Raw genomic sequence first — 26,974 nt, forward strand, 5'->3', positions numbered from 1 at the left:
TAGTTAATTACAGCATCACTTAATAAGTGATTCATGTTCAAAGGTGATTTTAAATACATAACAAACTTAAATAATAGAAGGTCTTAAATTTTATGTTAAGTCCAGCACATACTATAGACATTGACAGGAGCTAGAAATAGAAAGGTTTGTTTTAACTTTTATACATTTCTGTACTGGCTGGGCATAAAAATAGAAGTCAAATTGCACAGTCCTGTTAGCTACCAAAATGTAACGTGCAAATAAAGTGCCCGGGAGACCTAATAAAATGCCATAAATGAACTACTGTAAAAAATATCAGACCACACCTATTCAGCAGGATAAATTCAAATGTCTTACAAAGAAAAGTATTCTCTTTTCTTTTTATGGAGCAAGAACTGTTTTGAAAAAAGAGAGAATGAATTTCAAAATATACAAAGAAACTTTGAATAATAAGTGGAAAGGGTTCAAGACCAAGTACAGAATTCTGCTCAATTCCTCTATGGACTGGACCAGAATCAAGCAGTGACACAGCATCTACTTTAGAGAGACAGAGGTATTATTATTAAAGAGCTTTGTTTTCTTGAGACTCGCTTCCACAAGCATTCATTTCCATAACCAGGGTTCTTCTGGAAGTCAAAGAAAGCACAGGCTTGCTGCTTTCCACTCTGACACTGCTGTGGGAGCAGATAGTTGCCATCAAAGTGGAGAAAGATATATATATATATATATATATAGATATGAATATAGCCAAAGTGGAGAAAGATATACATATAGATATGAATATAGAGATATAGCAATATATCTGTATATTTAGGTCTTTGAGGATCACTGCAGGGAGCTTGCTATGGAATAAATCCAAACTTGGGCAAACATGGAAGGTCAACTTTTGATAAACATATCAAACACATAATTAAAAAATGTGGTATCTGCTGTTTTGTATGTGTTCATGGGGACAAGCAGAAGCCCACACAAAACGACGAGATTATTTGGTTGTGAAAGGATTACCCCCAAGAATAAAACATGCAGAATCACACAAAATTTATAGATCACTCCTGTAAAGTCTTGGAGGTTTTTCACACTGAAATCTTTATGTAAATTTTCCATCGACTTGGTGAGAAGCCAGCTGAGAATCGCAGGTCCATGTTTCTTTGGAGCTCGGGTCCCACACAGGCCCAAGCTCCTCATTCCTGAGCACAGGTGCTGACCCTGAGTGCAAAGGCAGCTCCCCCATCCTTTACTGGGACTCCCAGTGACAACAGCAAATTGTACTGGTCTGTTCTGGGCTGGAACCGACCCTTTTCATGCAGCTGTGTGACAGCAACATCCTGGGGCTGCTGCATATCCAGCCAGGACTGAAACAGTGACTCAAAGATAATTATTCTCATTCAAAAAAAATTCTGAAATGGATCACAAAGGAGGCAGGGAATGACCTTTTCTCAAAATTTAAGCAAAACATGACTCCTTCCTTCCTGATCTAAGCCAACCTGTTTGGTTTTGTTTTGTGTTTTAAAGAGCTACACTGACTGAAAATAAAAATCTTCCCTCTATCCAAAAGAAATCCTGGAAGGCAGCTGGGAAGTTCTAACAAACATGGAATACTCTGCTAAAAGACCAAACTAAACAAAAAGGTAACAAGGGCTAAAGTGGCCCAGACAGCTCAGCATCACTATCTGGAAAATAACTTGGCATTCACAGCTACAACCAAACAGAGAAGATTAGCTTTGTTTGCTACATCAAACATGTCTTTCTTCCTCTCTCTTCAAACATAAATAGTTCCAGGCTCTAAAATAAATTAGCTCAACTTGGGTTATACAAGCTGTTTCATTTTTTTTCCTTCAAAAGAGAATATAGATGTTTGTTTAAAAATTGTAAATAAAATATAAACAGAGATCTTTCATTGCATGGTGATCCTTTCCAGTAGGTAGTATCAGCACTATGTCCATTTTTCTTCCTTATCCTATACTTTGGTATCACAGCATTATTATGACTATTTCTCATGGGAAATGGATGAAAAAAATAATGCAGTAAGAGGAGGCTTATCTGTACTTATTCGCTGTAAAAGTAAAATAATAATCAGGTTTAAAATCTACAGAAAATAAATGGGACAAAATTACTTAACATTACTTTTAATTTTTTTTCTTTGAAAAATCCTTCTTTCTTTATGTGCATGTGTTGTGTGGAACATGCAAACCCAAAAAAGCTGGTTAGTGAAAGACAACAGTCCTTAAAGCCCAGCAAGCACTTGCTGCTCATCTCTGGTGGGATGTTCCTGGGAGCTAGTGCTGGCTGAGTGCTGATTGTGCTGCTGTGGGACGTTTTTTACCGAGGTGGTTGAAGTGCTGCAGCTCTGGGATAACAAAACCTCCTGCAGTACCAGTGTGGTGGTGTAAACAGAAAGCCCTCCCTGGCTTCAAACTGCGGCAAGATGTTTTGTATGTTAACGTGGAACGTTTTGATTGTGTTTTCAAAGATGTAAAACTAAAGCAGGTCCTAAGTACTTCCATGGTGGGATGTGAAGTTTGGCTCTAGGGCACAATTAGCCAAGGGTTTTTTTCCCTCAATATTACAGTGATGCTTCACATCCTTCCTAAAACTGGCTGGGATGAGGTGTCTCTGGCTTGGAGTCTTTCTTAGCATGGAGCAGATTATTACTTTTATTATTGATTTATGCCATGCCTGTCTGCTTCCAGCCTCAAAACACTTTACTAAGTTACAATATACTTAGGAATCATTTCACATCAGCCACCACCACGCTGCAGCCTTCTCCAGAGGGAAACTGAAGGGAGCCATTAGGATGGTGCCTGCAACATTAAACAACAATCCAGGGGAGGAAGTAAAGAATACTCTGGCTCCTTAAAGCAATGGCTGAACAGAATGCAGCCACTGAGCTGCCATCCAGCTGGGACACCAAAGTCAATACCCATTCACCGTGTGTGGTTAAAATTAAATCTCCTAATGAAGTGAGATGGTTTTAGTGGTTAGAGAGTGAGTGCAAAGTATTATTCTCCTGTATGATTATTTGTAAGTTATACAGCTAACAAGGGAAAAGATCACACACAGGAAAACAGCAGACAGTTAGATAATGTTCCAAGCCCAGTTTCTAAAAGACATTTGGGCAAATAAAGCTTTGGGCAAAAAAAATACACGACAAAAGAAGGAAAAAAAAGAGAAAAAAGAAAGATGACACAGGACAAAGTAAATTGGCAGTTTTTCACTGTTTTTAGGGAACTAAACTAAGCTGAACAGAATTGATGTCAGTTTTTATTCCCTATAGTTCAGGTCCAGAGAAAAGAACATTATTAGTTTCTGTTAATGAGCAGGTATTCCCTAAACACTTGTGCAAATGCTCCTGGATTTTAATTTGCTTAGAAAAAGAAATGGTAAAGTATTGAGGGGAAAAAACTGCCATATTAACAGTATTTTTTTTTAAATTTTGTTTTGTTTTGTTCCTGAATTAGCAAAATGCTTCGGAGGTTTATATATCTGACTAAAAAGATCCTCACACTTTGTTATCAAGCTCTCCTTTCAGGGCTAGTAATTGCTAGCTGGTTCTAATCATTCTTGCAAGTGATCATTTGAAAGGTTCATTTTATGACCCCTCAAAGTAGCACAAAGAATCTCACTCCATAATGTAATAAACAATTCTACAACCAGTGCTTAATTAATTCCTGAAAGTCACCAAAAGGAGCTATTAATGATCTTTCTTTTTATCTAACCATAAATATACAAGTCTCCTGGGACAAAGGATTAAAAAAGAATATTCTGGCAAGACTAACTGTCAACTTGATAAAGCATAAAATGATCATGAGTGAGGGTAATTCAAAATACAGGGCAGTGCTACCTGGTCTGATCAGAAAGTTAGGTCAGGTTGGATTAAATTTCTCTGAATGCTGTGTTTATCAAAAACAGGACACCACTGACATGGTACAAACCAGACTCAATCCAAATGAATACCCAAGAGAAAAGTACTGCAACCTTCACAAAATTATTTTTAAAAATTAGCTCTGTTTGGGATTTAGATTTCCTGTGAACATACCAAGAATCATTATAATTAGAGGGTGGAAAATGTTTCAGGGTTATTTAAAATACAACTATTACAAAGAACAGTCTGATATTTTCTAGAGAACTTTGGTGTTTTAGGAGCCCAAGTATTGTTTTCACAAGTAAATCAGGCAGTGGGAAGCTCTTAAATGAAATTTAGTTTCCTGGCAACACAACTCATTGCTGAAAATTAGATTTAAGCTTCTAAAGGGCTTTGATGTTTTTGGAAATCACACTTCCTGCAGCACTGCACAGCTGACTAGATGTAATACATTAATTTGCCTTCCACTGAGGCTATCAGGGCATTATCACTTTGATGGCCTCAGTAGTGTCTGGGAGGTTGGGATTTTTTTTTTTTTCATAGAATGCAAAAATTTATTTTGCTGGGCATAGCCAGTGATGAGTGGAATCTGTGACCAGAAGCAGGAGGAGGAAGGAAAGAGACAATGTACCTTTTCCAAAATAAGCTCCTGTAGTGCTTTGGGAGCTTGTGCTGGTGCCAGGGGAGCCTGTGCACTGCCTGTCCCACCTTTGGAAAGGCTCCCTGAGCTGCTGGACCCTCGAGGAACGGGGTCTTTCTGAATTTCTCCCCTTGAAACCATCCCTGGAACACCCCCATGGAAACATGAAACAGACTTCCCACCACACAGCCAGGACAGTGCTGCCTGTGAGGATGGAAACTTCAGGTTTAGGCACCTCTGAAAGGAGTTTTCAATGACTAATACAAAGAAGCAAACACAGCAGGAAGCATGAAGAGAGAAACGGGGAAATAACTGAAGAGGACTTTCAGGCTCCCACTCCTTGACTCCCCTGGGCAGGGCCAAGGAGGCTTCAGATCCCCAGTGCCTTGCCCTGTGGGAGGATTCTTGCTCCCACTGGAAGCTGAAGGCTGTGGATTGCGGTGCTGAACACTGAAGAACTTACTGTTCCAAAGATTGTAGAAAACCTGAAAGTTCCTTTAAACAGGAAATTTAAAAAATTCGCATTTTTGTTCTAATCTTCAATAAAACTTGCTTTTTTTCGTAATGTTGGAATTTCCTGTGGAACAGAAATTCTGTTTTAAAACCATCTCTATTCAACAGGGCTATTCAGATGGAAGCATTTTCTTATTCATTCCACTTTGCAACTAACTGGTGCCACCCCAAATGTATCACTCTTCCAAGAATGATGTGGCAGCCCTGGAATAGCTAATTAATTGGGCTGTATGATGCCTGTGCCAGAAGTTTCAGCTTCCAGAGGCATTCCTTTAAGGAATGGTGGTGTGGGTTTGGCTTTTACAAGGATACACATGGTTTCAGGAGCCCACAGGCACCAAAAGTTAGTTTGTGTTTTGTAACTGCTCATCTCAACCCAGTCATTGAGCTGATGCCTTAACCACAGTGAGTCAAGCAAACTTCTTCAAAGCACTCATGGAGAAAGCTTTTGGTTTATTTATTTTTTTTTTTTAAGTAAAATTTTTCTCCTTGGGTAATCTTTCAAGAAAATTCCACTTCTATGTCTGTTTACTGGGAAAAGAATTACATTTAAACACTACTTGCATCATAATATAACCTTTTGTAGATAAATACCTTTGCCACTTAGCCCTCAATTTTTCGTACATTGTTAAGGGGAATGAAAGGTGTCTAAATCCAGTACCTTTATACTTGGTCACCACAGCTGAGTTGACACTGAGGGGTTCTTGGAAGGTGACAGTGAGTGATGTGCTGCTCGTTACCATGAGACAGACATTGGTTGGCGCCTCGGGGGCTCCTGGGAGAGAAGAGAAAACATCAGCTCTTCAGCACAACAAATCCTATTCAAACAATGTTCCTGAGTCTTCAAAGAACCCACTGAAAATCACCCTGCAATTGTGAGCTTTGGGTTGTAGGTGTTTGTGTTTTCTGCCTTTTGAGCATTTTAATTAGCGACCCTGCTAACAATATCCTGCAGACACCATTTGTTTCTATCATGGTTTTTGGCTCCTTTTTGGTTAAAAATATCTTCCTGCATATATGTAACTCAATAAAACAGATCCATGCTAATTATGTCAATGAAAAGCCCCTATAAATCTCTTGGGGTGGATAAGAGGAGAGGGAAAGGACAAAACCACAAAGAGCTAATGAAGCCTTGATGGTTTCACTAACAAATTCAAATTTATCACAAACCAGAAAACATTTTTATGTTATTGGGATTCAAAAATTGCAAATTTCACAATTGTTTTTGGTGTAATAATTCCAAAATACAGTTGTCAATTGAGGTCTAACATTTTTGTTTAAAAAAAGAAAAGGAAAAAAAAAATCTTTATTTGCAGAATATCAATCAGACTCAATTCAGAAATCAAACACAAAAATGTCATGACTTACTGCTGGAATTGATTTAAAAAGTCAGTATATTAACTTTCACTATTTCTGTATTTCCTGTATTTAGTATCTAAGAGAAGGAGCACTACATCTGTCTTGAAGAAATAACATACAATAAATTTGCAAAAATTATTTGTGAGTACATTTATATAAAGGTGTTTTTAAAATGTTAATGGAAATTATTGTATTTGATCACATAGGATACAGCTAAAATATCCATGTGTCTAGAAAAAAATTCAGGCCTGTTTACTTCTTCATTGGGGCCCAAATTCCATTTAATTTGGATACAGACTCACTTGTACAACTGTTTAAAGTGACTCAATTTGTGGCTGGGGTGATGAAATGCATACCAAGATTAAGATTAGTGCTTATAAAAGTTAAGGTTACATTTTCACAATATTTATGTGCAAAATGAAATTCCACTGTTTGATCAAATATTTAGAACAATCCCATTCCAAAATAGTAAGTTCTTTTGAAAAATAATCAAATTACAACAGAGAAAAGGCCAATGTCTCCATCCCTCTTCCTGCCTATTCATATGTTGTTCTACAGCATCCCGTTTTAAATTCTGAACATGTTAAATGAGATCCAGGAGTAAATGTGGAAAGAGATATGCAGGGCAGAATCATTGCATCCTGAATGAAGAGTTGGGATGTTGGATGTTGTATTAATTTTATGCAGCTTAAGGCGCCATGTGCTTGTTTCTCTCAGATATTTGGTCCTTTATTGTTCTAACACCCATTTTCTTCTCCCTCTTGGAAAGGCCATTTCACCTTTGTGCCTCGGTTTCCCCATCCCAACCTCCTCCAGCTCCCACTCTCAGCTGTGCCATGAGGATCAGCATCTTTGGAGAGGGTTCTCAGCTGCAGATTCCTGCCTGGAATTTTGCTGTTTCCTGTACTTGGTGTCATTTTTGCCTTTTTCTGTTTTATATGTTCCCTGTATTCTCCACAGATAAATTTGGAGCTCTGTAGCCTATTGTATGAGTAGCTAGTTTGCCCAGTACTTTTCCATAGCCTTTCCTTAAGCAGAAAGACAAAACAAATTCCAGAGCTCCAAGCCCCAGGAGGTGCAAGGTCCCAGTGCTGTCTTGGTTCTTCCTGGGAACCAAGGCTGAGAACAACTCCTTGAGATCCATGTCATGGACCTAGCACAGCTAGTGCCAAGGGGGACACTCCAGAGAAAGGGCTTGACCTGGGATGGAATTGCATCACCACTCATCCTCCTAATTGGTGCTTTTTACCCATTGTGCTAATTTCCTGAAACCTATAAAAATGCACTCATCCCTGTAGGGGTGGGCTTTTGTGGTCATCTTTCTACAACTGCCCCTGAAGGCCTTCAAATAAAGATCCTCTTTTTTATTACTTCTTACTAAAATGGCCTCGAGTTTCATTTCCAAGTTGAGAAAAAGGCAACATACTCACGGGCATGCTCGTAGCCGGCCTGCATGCGCTGGTAGAGTCTGGCCCTCCACTGCCAGCCCTTGAGCTGCTTCTCCCTCTCGGCGCTCTCCGTGCCCAGCCCTTCACTCGCTGCTTGCGCTGATAGCTCCGCCACTCTCTGCTGGGCCTCCTGCACCAGCGTGCTCAGGTGCACAGACCTGCTCTCCACGGTCACAACTGCCAGGAAAAGAGGGAAACAGGAAGTGCTTGGCAAAATTTTGGCCGTGCTCAGAACACATCTTAGGTTACAATGTAAGATGTACCCAAAAGTGTGTCTTCTATCACCACCTGCATAAGCTGTTAAAGCTAGTTGGGGCAGAGTTCCTTATTTCCTTCATGACTCATCCCTGATAACTCTGAGGGATGTCTTCTGTTAATGGACCATTGAGTGTCACTGCATGACTGATAAAATTACATTATACCATTGGGAGATGCTCCACCCAGGGGGAGGAACCAAGCATTCCTACCTGGATATGAACTGAGGTTTGGAACACCACAGCAGCCTTTTCCCACTGGATTCTCAGAGGACAAGACCTCCATAACCACCACTGGACTTTCAGAGGAAAATTGAGTCCTTCTACAGGATCACTGCTTCAACAGAACCACATTTGTCACTCCAGGAGAATTGCAGCCACCATTTAATCTGACTGCTACCAACACCCTGAACAACAGGGCGTCAGGTTGTATTCTGGCAGTGTTTCTGTATTATTGCATTTATTTTAATTTTCCTTAAAGATCTGGCCACTTAAATATCATTAACAACATGAATAAATTTTCCACATTTTTTCCTCTGGTATTTCTCATATGCTTAAAATTGTCTTAATTAGACTGAAATTGCCTACCTGTTGTAAGTCAGAATATGAAAACCAAGCTAAAATAATAACCTCTCTCTAACCTCTGCTTTGGTATAATATCGTAAACTTACATTCAAAAAAAGGAGATTGTACTGGTTACAAACACAATATATAAACTTCAACAAACAAGAAGAGATCTGATTGGCAAAATTAAGAATTTTTTGTGCCTAAAGTCCACGGCTGGTAAAGAATTGATCTCTTTCCAGCTTTTTGTGCTACAGTTTTGTCCAGAGCATTTAATTAGTCCTCTGACAGGCGGTGAGCAGCTTGCCACATGGAGATTTTTTCCTCCCATGCTCAGAATAATATTAATTTGATGTTTAGCAGTTCAGATTTTCTGTGTGAACTACTGTGGTGAACATCAAGGTGAAAATTATGATCACATAGGTTACAAACTAGAATAGGTTTGATTTTAGCCCAAGTTCCTTAACAAGCCCCTTGATTGTACAGTGAAATATGGTGAATCAAGTCCTATTTTCAGAGTTGTTCTTAGCCTAAAATTGTTCAATCTCTAGTTTAGAAAGTAGGACTTGTAAAGATGTTTAATTTGAAAATAAATGCAGGTATTGATTTGATTTTCAATATGCAGGAAAGAGACACAAGAGAAGGAATTCTGAAATCACAAAAATCACTTTGGTGTTTGGTGTTTTTTGCAGAAGAGCTCTGAGATAGCCTTAATTTAAAGGGCCTCTTTTTACCATAATCAGTGCCCTGGCACATGTGGCTTCTCTTAGCAATAGTGAGGAATTGCTAAGTAGAGACAGGCAGGCTATTGGTTGCCCCAAGTCTTTCACGGGAACAGCAGGAATCTTACACAGACTGAACCCATCATTCACTTGCACAAGTCAGGAGCAGCAGACATTTCTGAAAACATAAAACAGTACCATAATAAAGCACCAAGGCTCTCAAAGGTTTTTCACACCAAAATACCACAGGAGCAAATATGTGTGTGGATATGAATGTGTTATTTCTAAACTGGGATTATATGGGACAAATTAGATTGGAAAGGACCTTCACTAGACCAGTCCTCTTCACAACAGGCTCAGGCAAGAGGTAAGACTGAGTTTCTGAAGGTATTATCCAGTCTGGTCTTGAAAACTTCCCAGGATGGATGGAGATTGTTCCACTGCTTCACTGTCCTTATAGTGAAAAAAAAGGTGTTTGTTTTATTCAGCCTGAATCTCTCATTTTAACTTTTGCCTCTGTCTCTCATAACAGTGTGACAGCCAGAGTTTAGCAGAGTCTAAGAATAACCCTACTGATGTGAAAAGTGGCCTGGAATCTTTACAGCCACGGGAGAGCAAAGAATTACTCAACACCTCTGACATCCAAAGGGTTGTTTTTGAAGAATGTTTGTCTCTAAGACTTTGCTTTCAGAAGCTGGCTTGAAGCCATCCTTCTTAAGTTTGATCATTCTTCATATGGACATCAGGGACATATGGCCAGGCTCCCTGGAACCTGCTGGTATGCTCAGAACTGTTGTTTACTGGGAGGCCAGAGGTGATAGGGTTTCCTGGATCCATGCCTACAATAAACATGCAACACATCTGATAGCACAACAGGACTGAGGAAGGAGATTTTATGTGCCAGAGCTTCAGGTGGTTGAGCATTGGCATTGGTTCAAGTTCTCACTAAGGATCTGGCTCTATCTGTTTAATCAAGGCTCAGATCCACATTTGTCGAGCCTCTGATGTCCAATCAGCCAGTGGGACTTTTAATCTTATTTTTATTTGGGTTCACATGAACAAGCCAAACCATGAGTATATGATGAATTATATAACTGAAATGATAACACTTTGTCTTCTCCCCAACTAAATTAATATTTTAAACGTTCTACTCTCTGATCTTAGTTACTTTGTTTTTAAAAGAAGTTGGGTTCATGTTGAGATTTATACAATCTGAGTTCCATGTGGAGATGAAGATCATAGTTTTACTTTTCTATTGCTTTATCTGCTGCTGTTCCAGGCAGAAATCCAGGTGATACAGATGGAAACTATCTGTTCTCCAGATCCTCTTTTCTACAGAGTTAGGTTAGAAGCTATAATGAAATTTCAGCTGAATCACTGCAGCTAATATACACAATGAAAGAGCAGAGGTTTTCTGTGAAGGAAGTTTTTTGTTTGCACTTGGAATGAGGAATTCCTCCATTTCACCTTTTCCCACTCTGTGCATCTGTCTTGTACACTTCTAATCACATTAACAGAAGCTGTGTCCAGTCCCCAAACTGGGTGAGTCAGGATTTTACCCTCCCATTCAGCCTGAGGAAGTCTTGCTCAATTGCCCACCACAGAGGAATGAAAATGCTTCTGCTGGGTGCTGGATCATGTTCCTGCAGCCCTGAGATGATACAAACAGGATTTAATTTGAACAGGGTAGTTGAGTATGAAAAGCAGAGCAGAAATCTGGACAAAATAGAAGGTGACTGCCATCAGTTCCACAAGAGTGAAGCCACGCACAAAGATGCTCTGAACTTTTGTTCTGAGGGCTGAAAATAACTTTTTGCATTTTACTCTCAAACAGCCACTGCAAACCCTTCAGGTAAGAAACCCAAACAAAATGATCAATTGCTTTTTACTGGGAATGTTTCATCCATTATTTCAATCAGAAAAACTAAAAATCAAGATAAGTGAAGTGGAAATTTGGTGGGTATATTTTGAAATGGAAATGAGGTGGTTATATATTCATATTCTCTGTGTTCATAGGCATGTTTGCATTAATTACAGGAAATGAATACTAATTTATGATTGCCCCTGCTCGCCATCAGACTGCATTTATTTACAGATGAGGTCAATGAAAAATTAGTTTAGTCTTTTTTACTGCTGTTTAGAACACTCAAGACTGTGTTTTCCTCTAGATTTGTCATGGTTAATGAATGTTGCTTCAGCAGTCAATCATGTACTCTAAATGCTGTCACACTTTTTTTTAAAGCCTCAGTCATGAACCATGACAGAAAAATAAACAAATAAATATAAAACTAAAAAACTCTTTTCACTGAGCAGCTACACTATGCAAAAATCTCCAGGGAAGGTTAAAGGAGGCCAGAATAAATGATAATATAAGTGCTGTGGATATAGAAAAGCAATAAAGGTGTACCAACACTGAGGGTCTGGCAAAAAAACTCAACATGCACATGCACACACACTCTCCAGTGAAAAAACTGGCAATGTTAGTAGCCTCAAGGTGCAATTTCCTGGAGCACTGAGATTGACATGCCAGCACTAAATGTTGTTAATTTAACTAACTTCAAATTAATGGCAGAGTCTGCAGTGGCCGAAGCGCTCAAACACAGTCTCATTATAGCCTTGCTGGGAATGTCCTAAATATAGGCATTGACAGTTTAAAACAAATTCTCTTACATCGGGGTATTTTTAGACCCACGTAAGGCGTCAGAGTTTGTGTCATGGTATATGGTTGATTAATTGGGTTGGTAAGTCACCCTCCAACCCACAAACTGGGCATAAAAAGGCCCATGAAGGAATACAAAGAAGTTTTATAACTACAATATGTAGTTATAAGCAATATTGGTGTTCCAGTAAAGTGAGAAGGTCTGTTATGTGTATAGGTTTTCTCTGGTTCTGTAGAACTTTGAAATTCTGATTTAAGTGGGATTTTAGGCCATCTGAAGACTAGTAGTGAGGGGTCTGTGGGGAATGGAAGTGATAGATTTCGATACAACCGGCCTCCTGAAGGCAGCGCAGCCAAAATCAAAAGGATAATCAAAGAAAAGCAAAGTCTAGACAACCCATCATCCTTTCATTTTTCATTACAACCTCTGCCAAACCACGATCTTTGAATCAATGAGTTCCTCTTGCCATATTTTTAAAGATTTTTTTCTCAAGATTGCTATTAACCCAGCTGCCCCAGTGTTAATCACATTAGAAGCTCAACATGATTGATTAGTTGGTGTATCTGAGAGAGAGAAAAAAAAATCTACTGAGCACATATTCAATGAGCAGATATTACTGCAAATATCCTCCAGCATTCTTGTTGTAATCATCTTTATGATAAAACTGGGCAATTTTTGTGCCTCGTGTAATTGATTTTCATTAACAACAGCAGAACTGATCTCATACAAGCAATTATCTAAGTCAATTTATGTTCTTTACTTACAGTGTGGGCTTTCCTTTGCCCCAACGTGCAGAAGGGTCCTGGCAATGGGGACGTTGTTTGTCAAAATGGCAATATCCAAAGGAGTGAGTCCCTCACTGTTTGGTGTGTTCAGGTCCAGTTCCTCCAGGGTGTATTGATAAAGAAGAATCTGAACAGCATCCAGGTCCTGCTGCTCTACAGCCTCAAACATAGCTTCATTGCACTGGAAATTCTGTGTGTCAATAAAGACAGAAATTCAGTAAAACTTTTCAAATATTAGTGCTTTAAAAATAGAGAAAATTTGTGTTTTGTGAGTTTGCTCCTGAAAATAAAATATTGTGCCTCCAGCCCCAACTTAGGCTCAGCTTGCAGCAAGACAAATGTTTGCAGTAGAACTGAGCTTGGTCTACCCCTGGAGTGCTTGAAATTGCTTCAGGTCTGTGGGAAGATTCAAGTGAGATTCAAACCCATATGAAACAAACACATTTTTATTTAGACATCTGTCCTGTAATCAAACTGTATGAGCAACATTATGTTTGCAGTGTGAAACTGGATGATACACTACAATTTTGGCAGAGCTTTGGACTACTGAGTTTTTCAAACTCAAAATTTCAAGTACAAAACTACAATCAGATGATGAAAATCTAAATCAAACAAGCAGTTCTGCAGATAAACCTTCCCAGTTCCAGCGTGACCCAGTGTGTTCATTCTACCACCTCAGTAATTTCTAGATGCCCGTATTGTTGCATTTAAGTCGTAACTAGAAAAAACTCTGAAATCTGTAGGCCTTAAAAACAGAAGTAGAAATGGGACTGAAAAAATGGACTGTAATGTCTGAGCAGCAGAGAGAACAAGCAGCCAAACCCGAGGACTTCCACGGCACCAACTCTCAGGCAGGGAGAACCACTGAACCTTTTCCTTACCAATGTCAAGGAGATAAAAGAATGGCACAATACAAAGGCCCCTGTTGTTTCCTAATTGAGCTGGGGAGAAGCAGGTGCAGGAGAGTAGCAGGGCCTGCAGGTTTCTTTTATGAGAACATCCTTCTGGAGCCTGCAGTAATGACAAGTTATTTGCCAAGATTCTTTAAATTCTCTCCCAGTGTCCCATTGCCATAATTACGTGATAGGATTTTTCCCTCTTTGGAATGAAATAGCAGGAGCAAGAGGCCCAGCAAGTCAAGGAGGGCTCAGAGCACAGATTCAGATACACAGTGTAAACCAGCTCTCTGTGTCCCAAAACCACTGAGAAAATTCTCATCACAGAATGCACTCGTTATTCCATGAAATACATATTGAACCGAAACCATCTTCTGCTGTGATTAGAAGTTTACACTTCAACCACACTAAAACTTCATTTTCTTTTTAAAATATCAATTTATCAATAGTTTTATTGGGCATATCTGTGTCCAAGTTTAATCTCAGTGAAAAAGCATTGACCTTCTGGAACAGCTGTGTCTCCTTCTAAAGCACATGGACTGAGGGTTTCCAAACAGTTCTGGAAACTGCAGTCCCCATCTCCAACTTGGAATTTGATCTGTTCTACGGGAGCTTTTTTTCACTGTGCTTGAAGTTAAAAGTGTCTTCCAAAATTTTCAGGCCTGACAGGGGTCTTCTGGTCTACTCTTTGCATGTGAAATATTGGTACCACACTAAGAAATTGCAAAGGTGATGTTAGCTAAAAGTTTTAGTACGGACCCCATCAGTGCAGAATATTGGGGATCAGCAGAACAGGAGGACAAGCGTGCAGAAGTGCCCTGTATCCCAAACTGCCAATGTAAAGAAATGAGATACTTATGTTAAGATGACAATCTAAGGGTGAGATGAGCTATGCAGCAATAATGCAAATCTGGGACAATAATGCTGACTTGGGAATCACCTTGTAGACACTGAAGTACAGAACAGCTCATGCTGGAGAAATATTTTTTCTGTAGGTTTCCATGTAGAATAAAAGATATGACTTAAACATCAGTGCTGTTCATGGGGTTCTGTCACATTCTTGGGTTTAGACTCTTCTCCAAATGGTAAGATTCAGGTTTAATTTTATAATCAGATACTTAGGCCACACTCCAGGGTTGGTATAAGATAAAAAAATCTCAGAAAAAGGGGCAGTTGATTGGTAAGCAGCTCTATTTGCCATTCTTTTTTAATGCCTTTGATCAAGATAAAATTGGTTTGTAAGGACATACACTGTCATTAGGCAGAGCACATGTCCAGAAAATTTTAGAAAAGAAGACAGCACATATTTCTCTTGTTATAAGGGAAAACTTTAAAATGTCAGAAATTTTTACTGCAATGCAGGAATACTTCTTATTATTCCAGTAGTTCCACACATCTGCAGTCTGGCTTATGTAACACCTTTATAATCTTGATATCAGAGACCTTACGGTTATTCTGGTGTTTTGCCCGTACTCTGAAATGATGAAATGCTCTTGCTAGAAATCAAAAGAATTTTAAGTAATTATAATTACAAAATATTTTAATTATTGGTATGATTCTGATACTTCTGTAAGTCTTCAGCTCCACCCAACAGTGATATTGATTTAACAGCTGTATGTCACTGTACTGTGCACTCAAAATTAACATACAGAGAGCACTGATGTTTGAAGTACAGAGCAAAAAGAAAGCTTGCTCTTCACTCCATGAGACTTCATTATTATGATACAGAATTGTGAACTGATAGACTTTTTTTTCATGGAAATTATTAGAAATGTAAAATCAGAAAATCACAGAATGGTTTGGGCTGGGAGGGACCTTAAAGACCAACTTGTGCCAACAACCTGCCATAGACAGGGACACCTGCCTCTAGAAACACATTCACCAACTCTTCTACATCAGCACTCTAAACAGCATTAATTTAATCACTATTAATGTCCATTTCAAATTCCTTTCCTACTGCTACTGGAACTTTTTCTACAGTGTTGTTTGTGGGAGTACAGGATAATTATGCTTCAGAATCATCTGGATTTTGATCCAATCAGAAAACAAATGAAAGCATATTACTCTTGTAACTGATCACAGCTATGAAAATCTACTTATTTAGCAGTGGATTAATAAAGAGCATAATACAAAGGGAATTGGTTGAAGGAAACAAAATTACTGCATTGGTCTGCGTTTCTTTTAGTTGAGTTCATTTTTGGAAACAGTTTGGGGGCAGAACAAAATGTAAAGCTGATGGTATTACTGAGTGAAAGGCCGTGGTGCTCACTCAGGACAGGAAGGTAATTATTTCTCTCTTCACATTTTTCCTTCTGTGGCACTGTGTACACACATGGTTTTCCCTTTTCTGAAAACCAGAATAAGTAATTATCTTTTAATTTGCTTTACATATGTACACAAAAGTTAAATGAGTTAGCATTTGTAGAGTGCTACCTTAAGTGCTCAATATCATTATTTGGCTTTAATTCAAATTTTGTGAGAAACTCAGGAAATCTTGCACTACATCTCAGAAGTTTCTTGCATTATATAAGCTAAAAATTCACTATCACATGATAATAAAAGAGAGATGGCCAACTTCACTATTATAGCTGAAAGTAACCCAAATTATGTCAGACAAAAGCATTTTGTACTTTTTAAATACACACACCCACACAGCCCTTAACAGATTTTACCTACCTGTCAGATTGCTGTAAAACTTTTAAAAAAATTTTGATTTAAACTGGGTTTTTTTAATTATCATGACTTCGACCTGCTGGTGTGCCTTTGAAAATGCATCTTCAGACTTGTGCTTGCCAAATGAAATATCTGAAGTATTTGTGAAATTTTGGCCCTAAGTAACTTGCTAAGCAGAATCTAAGCCCATGCTTAAGTTAAATTTGTTGTAAACGCTGTTGCCAACTGACCTGCTGGCAAGAATATTTCACCAAAAGGGAAAAAAAATACTAGCAAATTTCTATTTCTTCATTTCATTAGAAATCTGACTGAAAAAGCTGCACTGATTTAAATGAGAAACAACATGACTATTATAAGCTTCTTCATCCAATCCAGACAATTACAAGATCAAATTGCAAATATCAGGTTTTCCAAATGAGCAATTCAGACACAAGCAATAGGCTGAAATACATTGGCAGTCTTGTAACTCCAAGGAGTGTAAAATCACGGCAGCTGTGATGTGGCCTTTCTAAATGGTCATGTGTGCATCCCTCATCCATAGAAGAGCACCTCAAACTCTGCTAGACAGTCAAAAAATATCCTGGAGAGGCAGCAAAGTATCTATTACATATTCACCCTTGCTAGTGTACTGCCCCATTTGGAAGTCTGCATCCAGCCCAGCTCTCCAAGTCCAGAAAAACATTCTACACATCTGACCAACTTTTCCCAGCTATTTGATTTCACACAGAAACCAGAAATATATTTGAAAATTATATAGTTTGCTGCAAAAAGCTTATCACATTCCATGCAGAGGACTCTCTAGTATTGCAGCATGTTTCAGACATCTGCAGCCTTGGGATAAGAAATCCAAACAAGTATAAGGAGTAATATTTTTAGACCCCAGTGCTCTATTTTAGTCCAGCTGATATTGTCACAAATACCAACAAGAGCAACCATTTACCTTTACTAGATAACTTTCTTCTGCTCTGAAAGGACAAAAGCATTGAATTCAAAGAAAAAACTTAATTACATTTAAAAGTGATTGGGTGAAGTTTAGGAGCAGTTTTTCCTTGACTCAGTCCAGCAGCCTCTAATCATTAGCTGGACAGCTGTGCTATGTGATTAATTTATTTAGGTGTTACTGTGATGCACAAATGTATATACTGAAAAGAACTACAGTATTGCTTTGCAGTAAGTAATAACCATGTTCCAGTAAGTGATTCAGTGCCAGAGTGTTTAGAAATGCAATCTTATGTAGCTTAATTAAAATGAAGTGCCCCTTTCAAGCTATTTGCTCTAAGTTTGACTGAAAAAGTCCACTATGTACTACTGGAGTTGGAAAAAGTGGTAAAGTAGTTTCTGCAAAGACTTGTTTTGATAAACATGAGTTCAAGAATAAAGCTATTTTGGGACATTGCTATGTCTGCAGCAAGACAACAATTTACTGAATGGAAAGTGTTGCACAGCAAGAGAGAGTGGAAAGAAAACTCTTCACAAGCCAAAGCTGAAAGAAAACAAATTCTAACAAATGTTCTTCACTTGTCTGGAGACATGATTTTACTCCTTGACTTAGCTCAGCAGCGCAGAAACTCAATTATTAGAAAATACATGAGCTAGCAATTTAACCTGGAATATTTCCACCCCTTCACTAATAGTTTTCTTGCTGTTTATTTCTAGGGAAAACTGGAAAAACAACAAGCAGAATGGATAGAATGAGATCCAAAGCCTCTCAAGTTTAGGGGGAGTCTATTCACTGCCTGTTGTGGACACTAGCTGAGTCCCCAGACTGGTGATACCTGGGGTTTCTCTGCTGGGCTTTTATCAGTGACAAAAGCTGTGACATTCCCAGGACAGTGTAGTGGGCTGGGAGAACAAAGTTAGCACAGATGTGTCTGTGTCCCATTAGATCCCCATGCACACAACATAAAATAAAGTCTCCTAATGATGATGGCTGATGGAATAGGCACTCCCACTGCTGACAGATCAGAGTGAAAAGGGACAGATCTGAGGCTCTGAGTTACTGGCTCAAGGTTAGCAGAAGACTTGGCCCCCAGAAGCAGTGCCCTGCTCCTCAATCCTTTGGCTCAGCTCACTGGCAATTTCTCTTCTTATTAGTGAAGTATGACAGAAGAGCCCATGTTTGAAGGAATATGTAATCTGAAGGTATTTAGATATTTATTTAGATAAACACTGGTCAGAAGATATGCTCACAGACTGGCATTCATTCAGCCTGCATGTCAGTCTGCTCTGGCATCTCCCCAGGGCTGGTTTGTCCTCCTCCTTCACTCCCTCAGTCATGCTTGAAATTGAAGTTGGGAGAAAAAAAAAAAAAAAGACAAGATAAGATAGTGGCTAAAAAAATTCATCTAAAGAATCTTTCCCCACAGTTCATACTTTGAGGCCTGAATTCAAATCATCCCTACAAACTGAAAAGCATTTGGAAACCCACAGCCTCAAAAGCACAGCTGCTGACTACCATGAAAAGGCTGTCCTTCAGCTCACAAGCCTTGTTTGAATTTCAGGCTTCTCTTATGAAACAAGAATCTATTGGCTCTGGAAGAGCCGAGAGGAAGCAGCCGTGGTCCCCTGCTTCCTTCAGGTCATGGTTCTTCTTCATAGGAGAGAGACAACAGTCTCCACAGGTCATGCAAGGGTGTTCTGACTTTGGGAAAGCACAATCCTGGGGGACAGCATCAGCTAATTGAATTAAAAGTAATTTCTAATTCTTGCACTGATTTATGTAATACATCTCTTACATAACTTGTGAGTATTAAAGGAGTCTAGAGTGTCCTTCTGACAAAATGTGATATTTTTGTTATCTGGCCCAGCCATACTGCAATGCACTAAGCATCTGATTGAGTGCAGCAGAGCGCTGGCTCCAGGGGGCATCTCCTGGTGCATTCAGACAATGTCATTAGACTTTGCTCATCAGAAGTGGAGACAAACTCTTTCCTTCAAAATAATTCAGAGAAGTTGAAGAATGTGTTTGTTTTTCCTATTTAGGAAAAAGGAGGATTTATTTTGTTTTGGCAATATCCACAAGCAGGTTCATCTTCCTCCAGCAAGAAGAAAAGATTCTGTTGTACATTGAATTTACACTGGACTGTTATTTCAGAGACAAAGTCCCTCCCCCAAAATGTATGCACTGGGGGCTGTGTAACTTCACTAGCACTCGCAGCAGTGGGAGCCCTTGTGAGTGCTAATCCCAGCAGGTGTTTCTATATTTCACTGTGCTGGTACCAGAGTGCTTGGCTGGCATTTGGATGGGGGTACCCAGGCCAGACTCCTTGACATGTGATCTCTTTCTTCCATGGTGTTATCTACTGACCATCACCACAGTCTGGTAGTAGCCTTACATTTATCTGTCATGCCTGGAAGTTCCATTTGCTCTGTCGTTTGGAAAAATGGGAACTTCTATTAAAAGCCATCTTCACTTTTCTCAAAACATGTTTTATTCTTTTCTTGTAAGAGAAACACCTGCATCTATAGATTTAATTCACGTTTTGTCATGTAAGTGCCAAGTTACAACCTTACTCCTAAAATAAAGCACCACCACTTGAGCGGGTAGCCTGTCTTTACCCTTCAAGAAGGTCAAACTCTGTTTTGACAAAGGGTCATTAACGGCAAGGCTGGGAAGAACACACGGAACAAAGAGAGATGATGAGGGTGGTACAGATGAAAGGCCGGCTGATGAAGGACACTGAGGGGACAGCGGAGAGGCAGTGGCGGGCCGGGCGTTACCATGGAGGCCTTGCGGAGGCTGAGGCGGTCGCAGCGGGACCTGAAGTAGGCCTCGTCAAAGGACGTGTGGCTGCCCTTCAGCTTCTCCGACAGGTTCCGGTACAGGCGCTTGGCAGCGCTGGGCGATGAGGGCATGCTGTGCTTTTTGCTCTGCAGGAGGCTCAGGTTGTGCATTTGCTGGGTCATTCTCAGCCGGGGTTTTCTAAAAGGAAAAGAGCAGCCGTTTAGTGAGGTTTTGCCGCACCGACACCATGGATCAGAAGTGTGTCACCGAAACACAGTGCGAGGCTGCTGTGTCTAAAATCACTTTCACACGCAGCTCCTGCACAGCGGCACAACTGGGGCTTTTTCAGTGGCAAACTGCTCTTTTTGGAATTAGACCCATGAATATCTATGGAGACAGAGAATTAAAAACAGAAAAATAAAACAGACCACCTCAGAATAATTTGCCAATTCGTATAAGGATGAGGAGTTTCAATTAATGAGGGAAACAATGCTTTTGCAGAGTGAGTTCTGGTAATACAGGTGTCAGAAAAAAATGACACCCAAAAGAAAATGTTGCTATGGACAGTTTCTAATGAGTGGCTTTTTCCTCATGGAATGGGCAGGCACTGGTTGTGTCTATTTGTTGTATTGCTTTATCCTGCTCTGTGTTTGCCCTGTCCATTTAGAGTACAAACCCTTCCAAGAGGGACTGCTACCTCTCTGACTGCCACCTCTCTGACTGCCTCACCTAATTGGATTTACATATTATCTCATAATTAAACAATACTTTCTATGCTCTATCATTACATTCATTTTTCTGTATGACAAAAAATTGAATTAATATTTAACTCTGGAAGTACGTTATGTGGAAATAATTTTGCCTTTCTGAAGGGAAACTAGAATCAGATTTGACCCAACTGCAGGCAAAGGAAACTATCCCTATGGATTTCTAAGTGAAAAAGTGACAAAAATGCACCATTTCTTTGCATATTCCTTTTCCCCTGACAAGTGTGTACACATATATAAGGCAGAATGCCTCTCTAGGAGATTTCACAGTTGTAATAGCAAACCTGGCTACCTTTTCAGAGCATCTTTTCTGGAAATCATCTTTAATATTTTTTTTGGTACTATGATAGAAATTCTTTTTTGTTCTAATGGTTTCAGCCTTCTTCTGAGCAAATTGGATGGCAGACTTTAAGGACTATTTCCAGTAAAAGCATTCTTTACTAAACAGTCATCCTGCTGTGGAGGCTGGTTTTGGCAGGTATTTGTCCTTAAGATTAAAGACATCACCCAGGTTTCCTAAACTTTCTACATCTTACTTTCTTACAGTACACTGTGGTGAGCAGACACCCTGAGCATAAAAGTATCTCATTACAATTAATTTCACATATTCTCCATGCTCCTGGGGTACTGAAGAGAGACCAAGTCTCTGAAGAAAGAGAGTCAACACAATTGTCACATGGGATGAAAAGACTTCGTTACATTAGAACAACAGTGGGTGCAATCAAAAGGGAATTATGTGAGCTGCACTCCTGAAATAAATGTGCAAGTGTGGAAATGACCAGAAGCTCTCTGGGACTCAGGAGACAGCAATACTGCAAGGATTTTTGACTGGTTTTCACTGAGTTTGTGGAGTAAACTGATTAACCACCTCCCACTTTTCTATGTTATTAGAATTTTAAAGAAACTCACGAAGTTACCAAGTTTAATAATAATTTAATTCTCAGTTACTTAGAATAACACTTTCAATTCTGTTAGTACATAGTGCTACAGATTGTCCCACATAAATTTCTCCCTTTACCACTGTTTTCAAGAACTTCTTCTTTTCATCAATAAAGTATGGGTCAAAACACAGACCCAAATAGTGAATAAAAATAGGCCAGGGAGTGCCATAGGCATTTTTGTAAAGGAAGTTTCAATTTCCCAAAATAATCTGATTCCTAGACTACAAGTTTTGAATACCAAATACCACACACAAATGCTAACACACAGTTGGTAGTAAACACAGGATAGAAAGAAGAGTTTGCATTTGCCACACAAACCTAACCACCCTCAAGATGAGGACAATGAAGAGTTCACCAAACCAATTCTTAATTCAAAGGCAGGTCAGCCCTCTGCACTGTCTGCTTTGGGATTATGGGTTTTTATTTGAAAAGCAACAGGCTGAGCACATCTGAGTGGCACAAGAGAGGTTACAAGGTTCATGAAGCCAATATGGGAATTTACTGAGGGGTTGTGTAGATATTTAGGAAGTATACATTAAAAAAATTAGGAACATCTACTTAGTAGGACTTCTCCTACCTATCATGGTATTAGTTAAACAAAACAAGAAAGCCTGGTATTAATTATGCCTCTGTCAGTGTTCTCCAGGCTGACAAAGTTCTCCCCCTGTCTCACTAGACCAAACTACCTGCTTGCTTACTTTAATACTCTCAAGGATTTAAATAATTACAAAAAAAAAGGAATTTTGCCAGCCAGACTCCAAAAAAGCCCTATCTCATCTACAGCCTTCACTAATGCAGGAAGTGTATTTGTCTCCATCTTCTTAAACTCAGTTGCCCAGATGTTTTTCACAGAATCTCTTGGAAGTCATCGAGTTCAAGTTCTCTTTTCTTGAGAATGGAGAAGTTGTTTCCAGAATCTCAAATAAGTTCAAGCTTTTCTTGAGAATGGAGAAGTTGTTTCCAGAATCTCAAATTTCTACAGAGAACAACTTGACAGCAGCATTTTCTTTTATGAAAAAATACTAACCTGAGCAAGTAAAGGAGAAGCACCTGTCAGTTTTCCAGGAAATCAGTCTTTGGGAGGGGTGCTCCAGTGACACCTCTCCCAATATACATTCGAAACTCAGACAGTTGGCAGGGCTGTTTTCTCTGTTCCAGTGTGTACACTGTAAAAAGAAACTGGAGCCTCTATTACAGCATTCTAGAATGCTGGTGTAGGCTTTGAACCAAAGCAAATTTAGGCATCACTGGGGTGCTAATCTGTGTCACCAACCCAGAAAAGTTTCAGAGCAGTTAACTACCAAGCCTATTTCCCATGGCACAGCTTACTGTTCTTATGGATTGTGACTAAACATAATTTGATTCCAGATATTACTGTTCCTTGGGGTAGCTGGAGTCCTTCCCACCTTGATCTGGCCAATGAACCAGGATTTATCCATTCAGAAGAAAAGTGTGTTAGTAACCACCAAAACAACAGCATCCAAGACAGTAACCACTGCCACACCTGGAAGCTTTGTCAGTAAAAAGCCAGAGCAGGTCCAAAGTGTGTTAGTAACCACCTAAACAACAACATCCAGGACAGTAACCACGGCGTGCCCCTGCCACACCTGGAAGCTTTGTCAGTAAAAAGCCAGAGCAGGTCCATAGTCTGACACTGATGGGAGAAGAGAACAGAATCTTTTCTAATCCCATCAATGTTTCTGTGAAGTCAAGAGCAGTTGAATCTACAGAGAAGCTAAGCAAACACTCTTGAAATTGCAGCTATTTAACAATGAAACAGATGGCAACTTTGCTATCCACACAGAATTGGTGAATCACAAATGACTTGAAACATAGATGTGATTCCTGTATACTCACCACCAATATCCCAACAAGTGCAGGGAATAACTGTGGAACAATAAAGCAATAGCTGGAATGACATGATGTGAACGAGCTGCATTTTTCACCAGTGTACTGAAACAGTAAAGTGCAAAATGCCACTGCAGATTATCACACTTAGCATCCTTCCTAGTCACATACAAGGTATGAAATGAAAAAAAAAGGCAAGTAGAATATTCTGTAAAACTTTCTGGAAGTAGGATCTTATTAGGCTGTAGAAATGACTCACAGTAGAGCAATGGGAATGAGATGGGGCAAAATTGTGGGTGAAAAGCATAGTAAGAAATAAAGAAAAGAGACAGCTCAATCCACATGATTCTGTGATGGAAAGAACAAGGTTTTTTGGATGCTGTTATTTTTTTACAGAAATAAACTAGTTCATGAAAGCATTTTTAGGCTCCTTAAAAAAGTTATTAATTTTATTTCTTTTACAACCATATCCTTGCCTCAGCAATCAGGTGAAGACCTGAAATGTGCCTTGTCCTGATTGAAACAACAAATAAAGCTGAAATGCACTTAGCCTGAGGATGTGTCATTGTCAGAACTAAAATTTTTGCAGCACCTGGAAGATTAATCATTTAGAAAAAGAAGATATGCAGAACAGCCCCATTTGAGATTTTCATCAGTGGAAGCCTCTGCACAAAGCTGACACGGGTCAGGATGACATAAGGACCTCTCCATATGGTTTGGAGTAGCCCTGGGTGATCTAATTTGCACCCCCACAGCAAGGTGAGCACTGCAACAGGCAGCACAGCACCAGGTTTTACTGGGAAAGGCAGGACTAGAAAAAATAACAACAGTAGCTCCCCTTATAACCAGACATAATTAACAGCAGTTTTCATTTCCAAGAACTAAAAAGCACAAAAGTCTTGCAGCAGATCTCTGGGGAAACAGTTACTGCCCTGCCCTGGAAATACCCATCAAACCAGTCTGTGTGACAGTCACTGTGCTACAGCTAGGAACCAAACCAGGAACCAAGGTCTCCCTGGTCATATTTCATATTTCATTCTGCACATCCTGCAGCTTCATCTTTCTGATTGAATTTCTACTTGCACTTAAGCACTGAACCATTTTATTCCCCATCACCAAGGTCCTTTAAAAACCAAATTCAAATACAAATGAATATAAAATAGTTATCTTTACAAAAGATTTGTGATTTTTTTTCCTTTTTAATTGTCAAATACTGACCTAATATTCATGTCCCTCAAAAACATGTTGCAGAGAAAGAAAAAGAAATGCCTAAATTATAGATCACTCTCTGTTGTTTGTGGCACATATATGCTATACTCTATAGACAGGTGCACTGGTAGGGCACAGCACAGCTGTAAAAGCATTCTCTTAGGATTTTAGGAAAATACAACAGCTGAGAAACCACTCAGCAATGTATGTTTATGAATCAATCATACTTGAAACTAATAATTAGGAATATGTGTATTAAAGAGTTAAATTAAATTAAAGACTTACCAGCTTGGGCTATCCAAGGCAAAACGTGAACAAGTTGCTGGTAATTGTCCCCACTCTTCCTTCAATGAATCACATTAGCTCTGCTGTCTCTGCTGGCTCAGCCTCTGGGCAGAATGAGTAAATCTCTTCCTTACACTGCATGAATGATCAGATATGAAAAAGCCTATTACTAGTAATTACTGAAGTCCAAGATTGCTGCTAAAACCTCAGAGCAGAACAGTATTTAAAGCAAGTAGTATTGTATCACAGGTAGAATGTTTGCTGCCTTAACTCTGTCCCAGTTACCTGTGCAGCTGTAGGAGTGACTAATATGTGAAGTCTCCATGTGAGAGATGCCATGACTTCCGTGTGCTTTTAGCTTGTAGCCTTTAAAACTGATCAGCAGCACAGCGTCCAAGTAAAAAAAAATAATTTCTTACAGAGTAAACAAAACTGCGATTGTAATTAATTTGCCATGCAGTATGAGCAAAAAGACATTGATGCAACCATCCTCAAGCAGTTGGTTTTATGCTAAAAAACAGCGAGAGGAAGGGGTAAAAATCACAGTGCAGTAGTGCTTGTTGCATGTGATGTATTGTTTCTTCTTTCTCCAAGCAAGCTACCACTACAGCCGACTGCAATCATAGCAACAAAAGCAGCAGGCATAGCCATAGCTGTGGGACATCTGCAACATCATTGGAAAGCTCCCAGCCTGAACAGGTTACGCCTCAAAAAGATTATTAAATGGATAACAAAAGCACACTCTACGGATGCTAAAGCAGATCCTGTAATGTCTGCATTAGGAGATTCCAAAATAGGAGAATAGTGATATTTCAAAATCTCTTTTTTTTTTACTATAGGGCAAAAAATGCAATTGCTGGAACCCACAGAAACCCACAAAAAATGTTACAGAGTCAAATGTGGAATATTTAAAATACCCATATACAGAATTCTAAAAACAATGGAGGTGGTAATCAAAGATAAACAACAACCTAGAAAATTGTTATCCTTCTAGACGGTCCACTGGGTTAAATTCATGCAATCAGAACACTCCAGTGCAACATTGGATAATAGAAAAGAACCAAAACATGCCAATTCCTGGGTCCTAGCCAGTGACCATTAATATCTACAGAAAAAGTATTTTGGATATTTTTAAAGAGATACCAGAGCTACTCTTACAATCTGCTGAATTTTCTTCCCTGGTTTTATTCAGACATGATTTTTGGAAAATGTTGGAAACCTCCCAAAAACTGTTGATCAGCCTGATTCTCCCACACTTCAAACCTCAGCTAAGGGTGCTGTGCCTCATACCCAAGGGCATTCTTTTGCCCAAGTAGCTGAAGCTAAAATGTAGTCCTGGGTCTGATGTTTGTATGCCATGGAACTTGAAGCTAATCTATTTTTTAAACCAATCTGGATATGGATCAAACCATTCTTTGGGTGTTTTCTATCAACACACGTGCCTGCCTGTACATGTGTGTGTAAACATGCACACAGACGTGTGGGCATATGAGAATATCAAATGCAAATAATGAGAATATCAAATGCATATAGTTATAGGGCATAATGAGAATATCAAATGCAAATAGTTACATGCTTTGCTGCAGCAGAGAATTGTGAAGTGCTATTACAATATTCTATGCACAGCATTCCTTCTCCTGTACCTTGAAAATCACAGGCCCTCTGTTTACAAGATTCCCTCTTTTGTTCTGCTCCTTCCAAGGATCATTAGTAAGAGAGCTGACTGAGGTCACTGCTCCTTGCCAACAGGAGGGAATTGGAAATCTTTCAAAAACCACCAAATACCTCTCTAACACTGAGATACTATCTGGAAAAAAACATGCTGAAAATCTGAAATGTCTAAAT

At 39.3% G+C, this 26,974-nt stretch overlaps 1 protein-coding gene across 2 annotated transcripts in view; it reads right to left on the reverse strand.

The window, feature by feature from the left end:
* Positions 1-25,233, reverse strand: part of ANKFN1 (ankyrin repeat and fibronectin type III domain containing 1) — a 64,841-nt gene extending 39,608 nt beyond the window's left edge. The window contains exons 1-6 of one of the 2 annotated variants that reach the window (XM_041485812.1): positions 25,130-25,233; positions 20,383-20,397; positions 20,076-20,262; positions 12,766-12,976; positions 7,784-7,978; positions 5,656-5,769 (exon numbers count right to left, since the gene is read on the reverse strand). In XM_041485812.1, the coding sequence (XP_041341746.1) occupies positions 5,656-5,769; positions 7,784-7,978; positions 12,766-12,976; positions 20,076-20,261 (706 nt within the window). In that variant the 5' untranslated portion in view covers position 20,262; positions 20,383-20,397; positions 25,130-25,233. Of the gene's footprint in view, positions 1-5,655; positions 5,770-7,783; positions 7,979-12,765; positions 12,977-20,075; positions 20,263-20,382; positions 20,398-25,129 lie in introns of those variants that run through there. The other variant, XM_041485811.1, reaches the window with a different exon arrangement.
* Between the last annotated feature and the right edge of the window lie 1,741 nt (positions 25,234-26,974).

The sequence above is a fragment of the Pyrgilauda ruficollis genome, unplaced genomic scaffold (assembly GCF_017590135.1).
Source record: "Pyrgilauda ruficollis isolate IOZ18807 unplaced genomic scaffold, ASM1759013v1 scaffold72, whole genome shotgun sequence".
In the NCBI taxonomy this organism is placed as follows: Eukaryota; Metazoa; Chordata; class Aves; order Passeriformes; family Passeridae; genus Pyrgilauda; species Pyrgilauda ruficollis.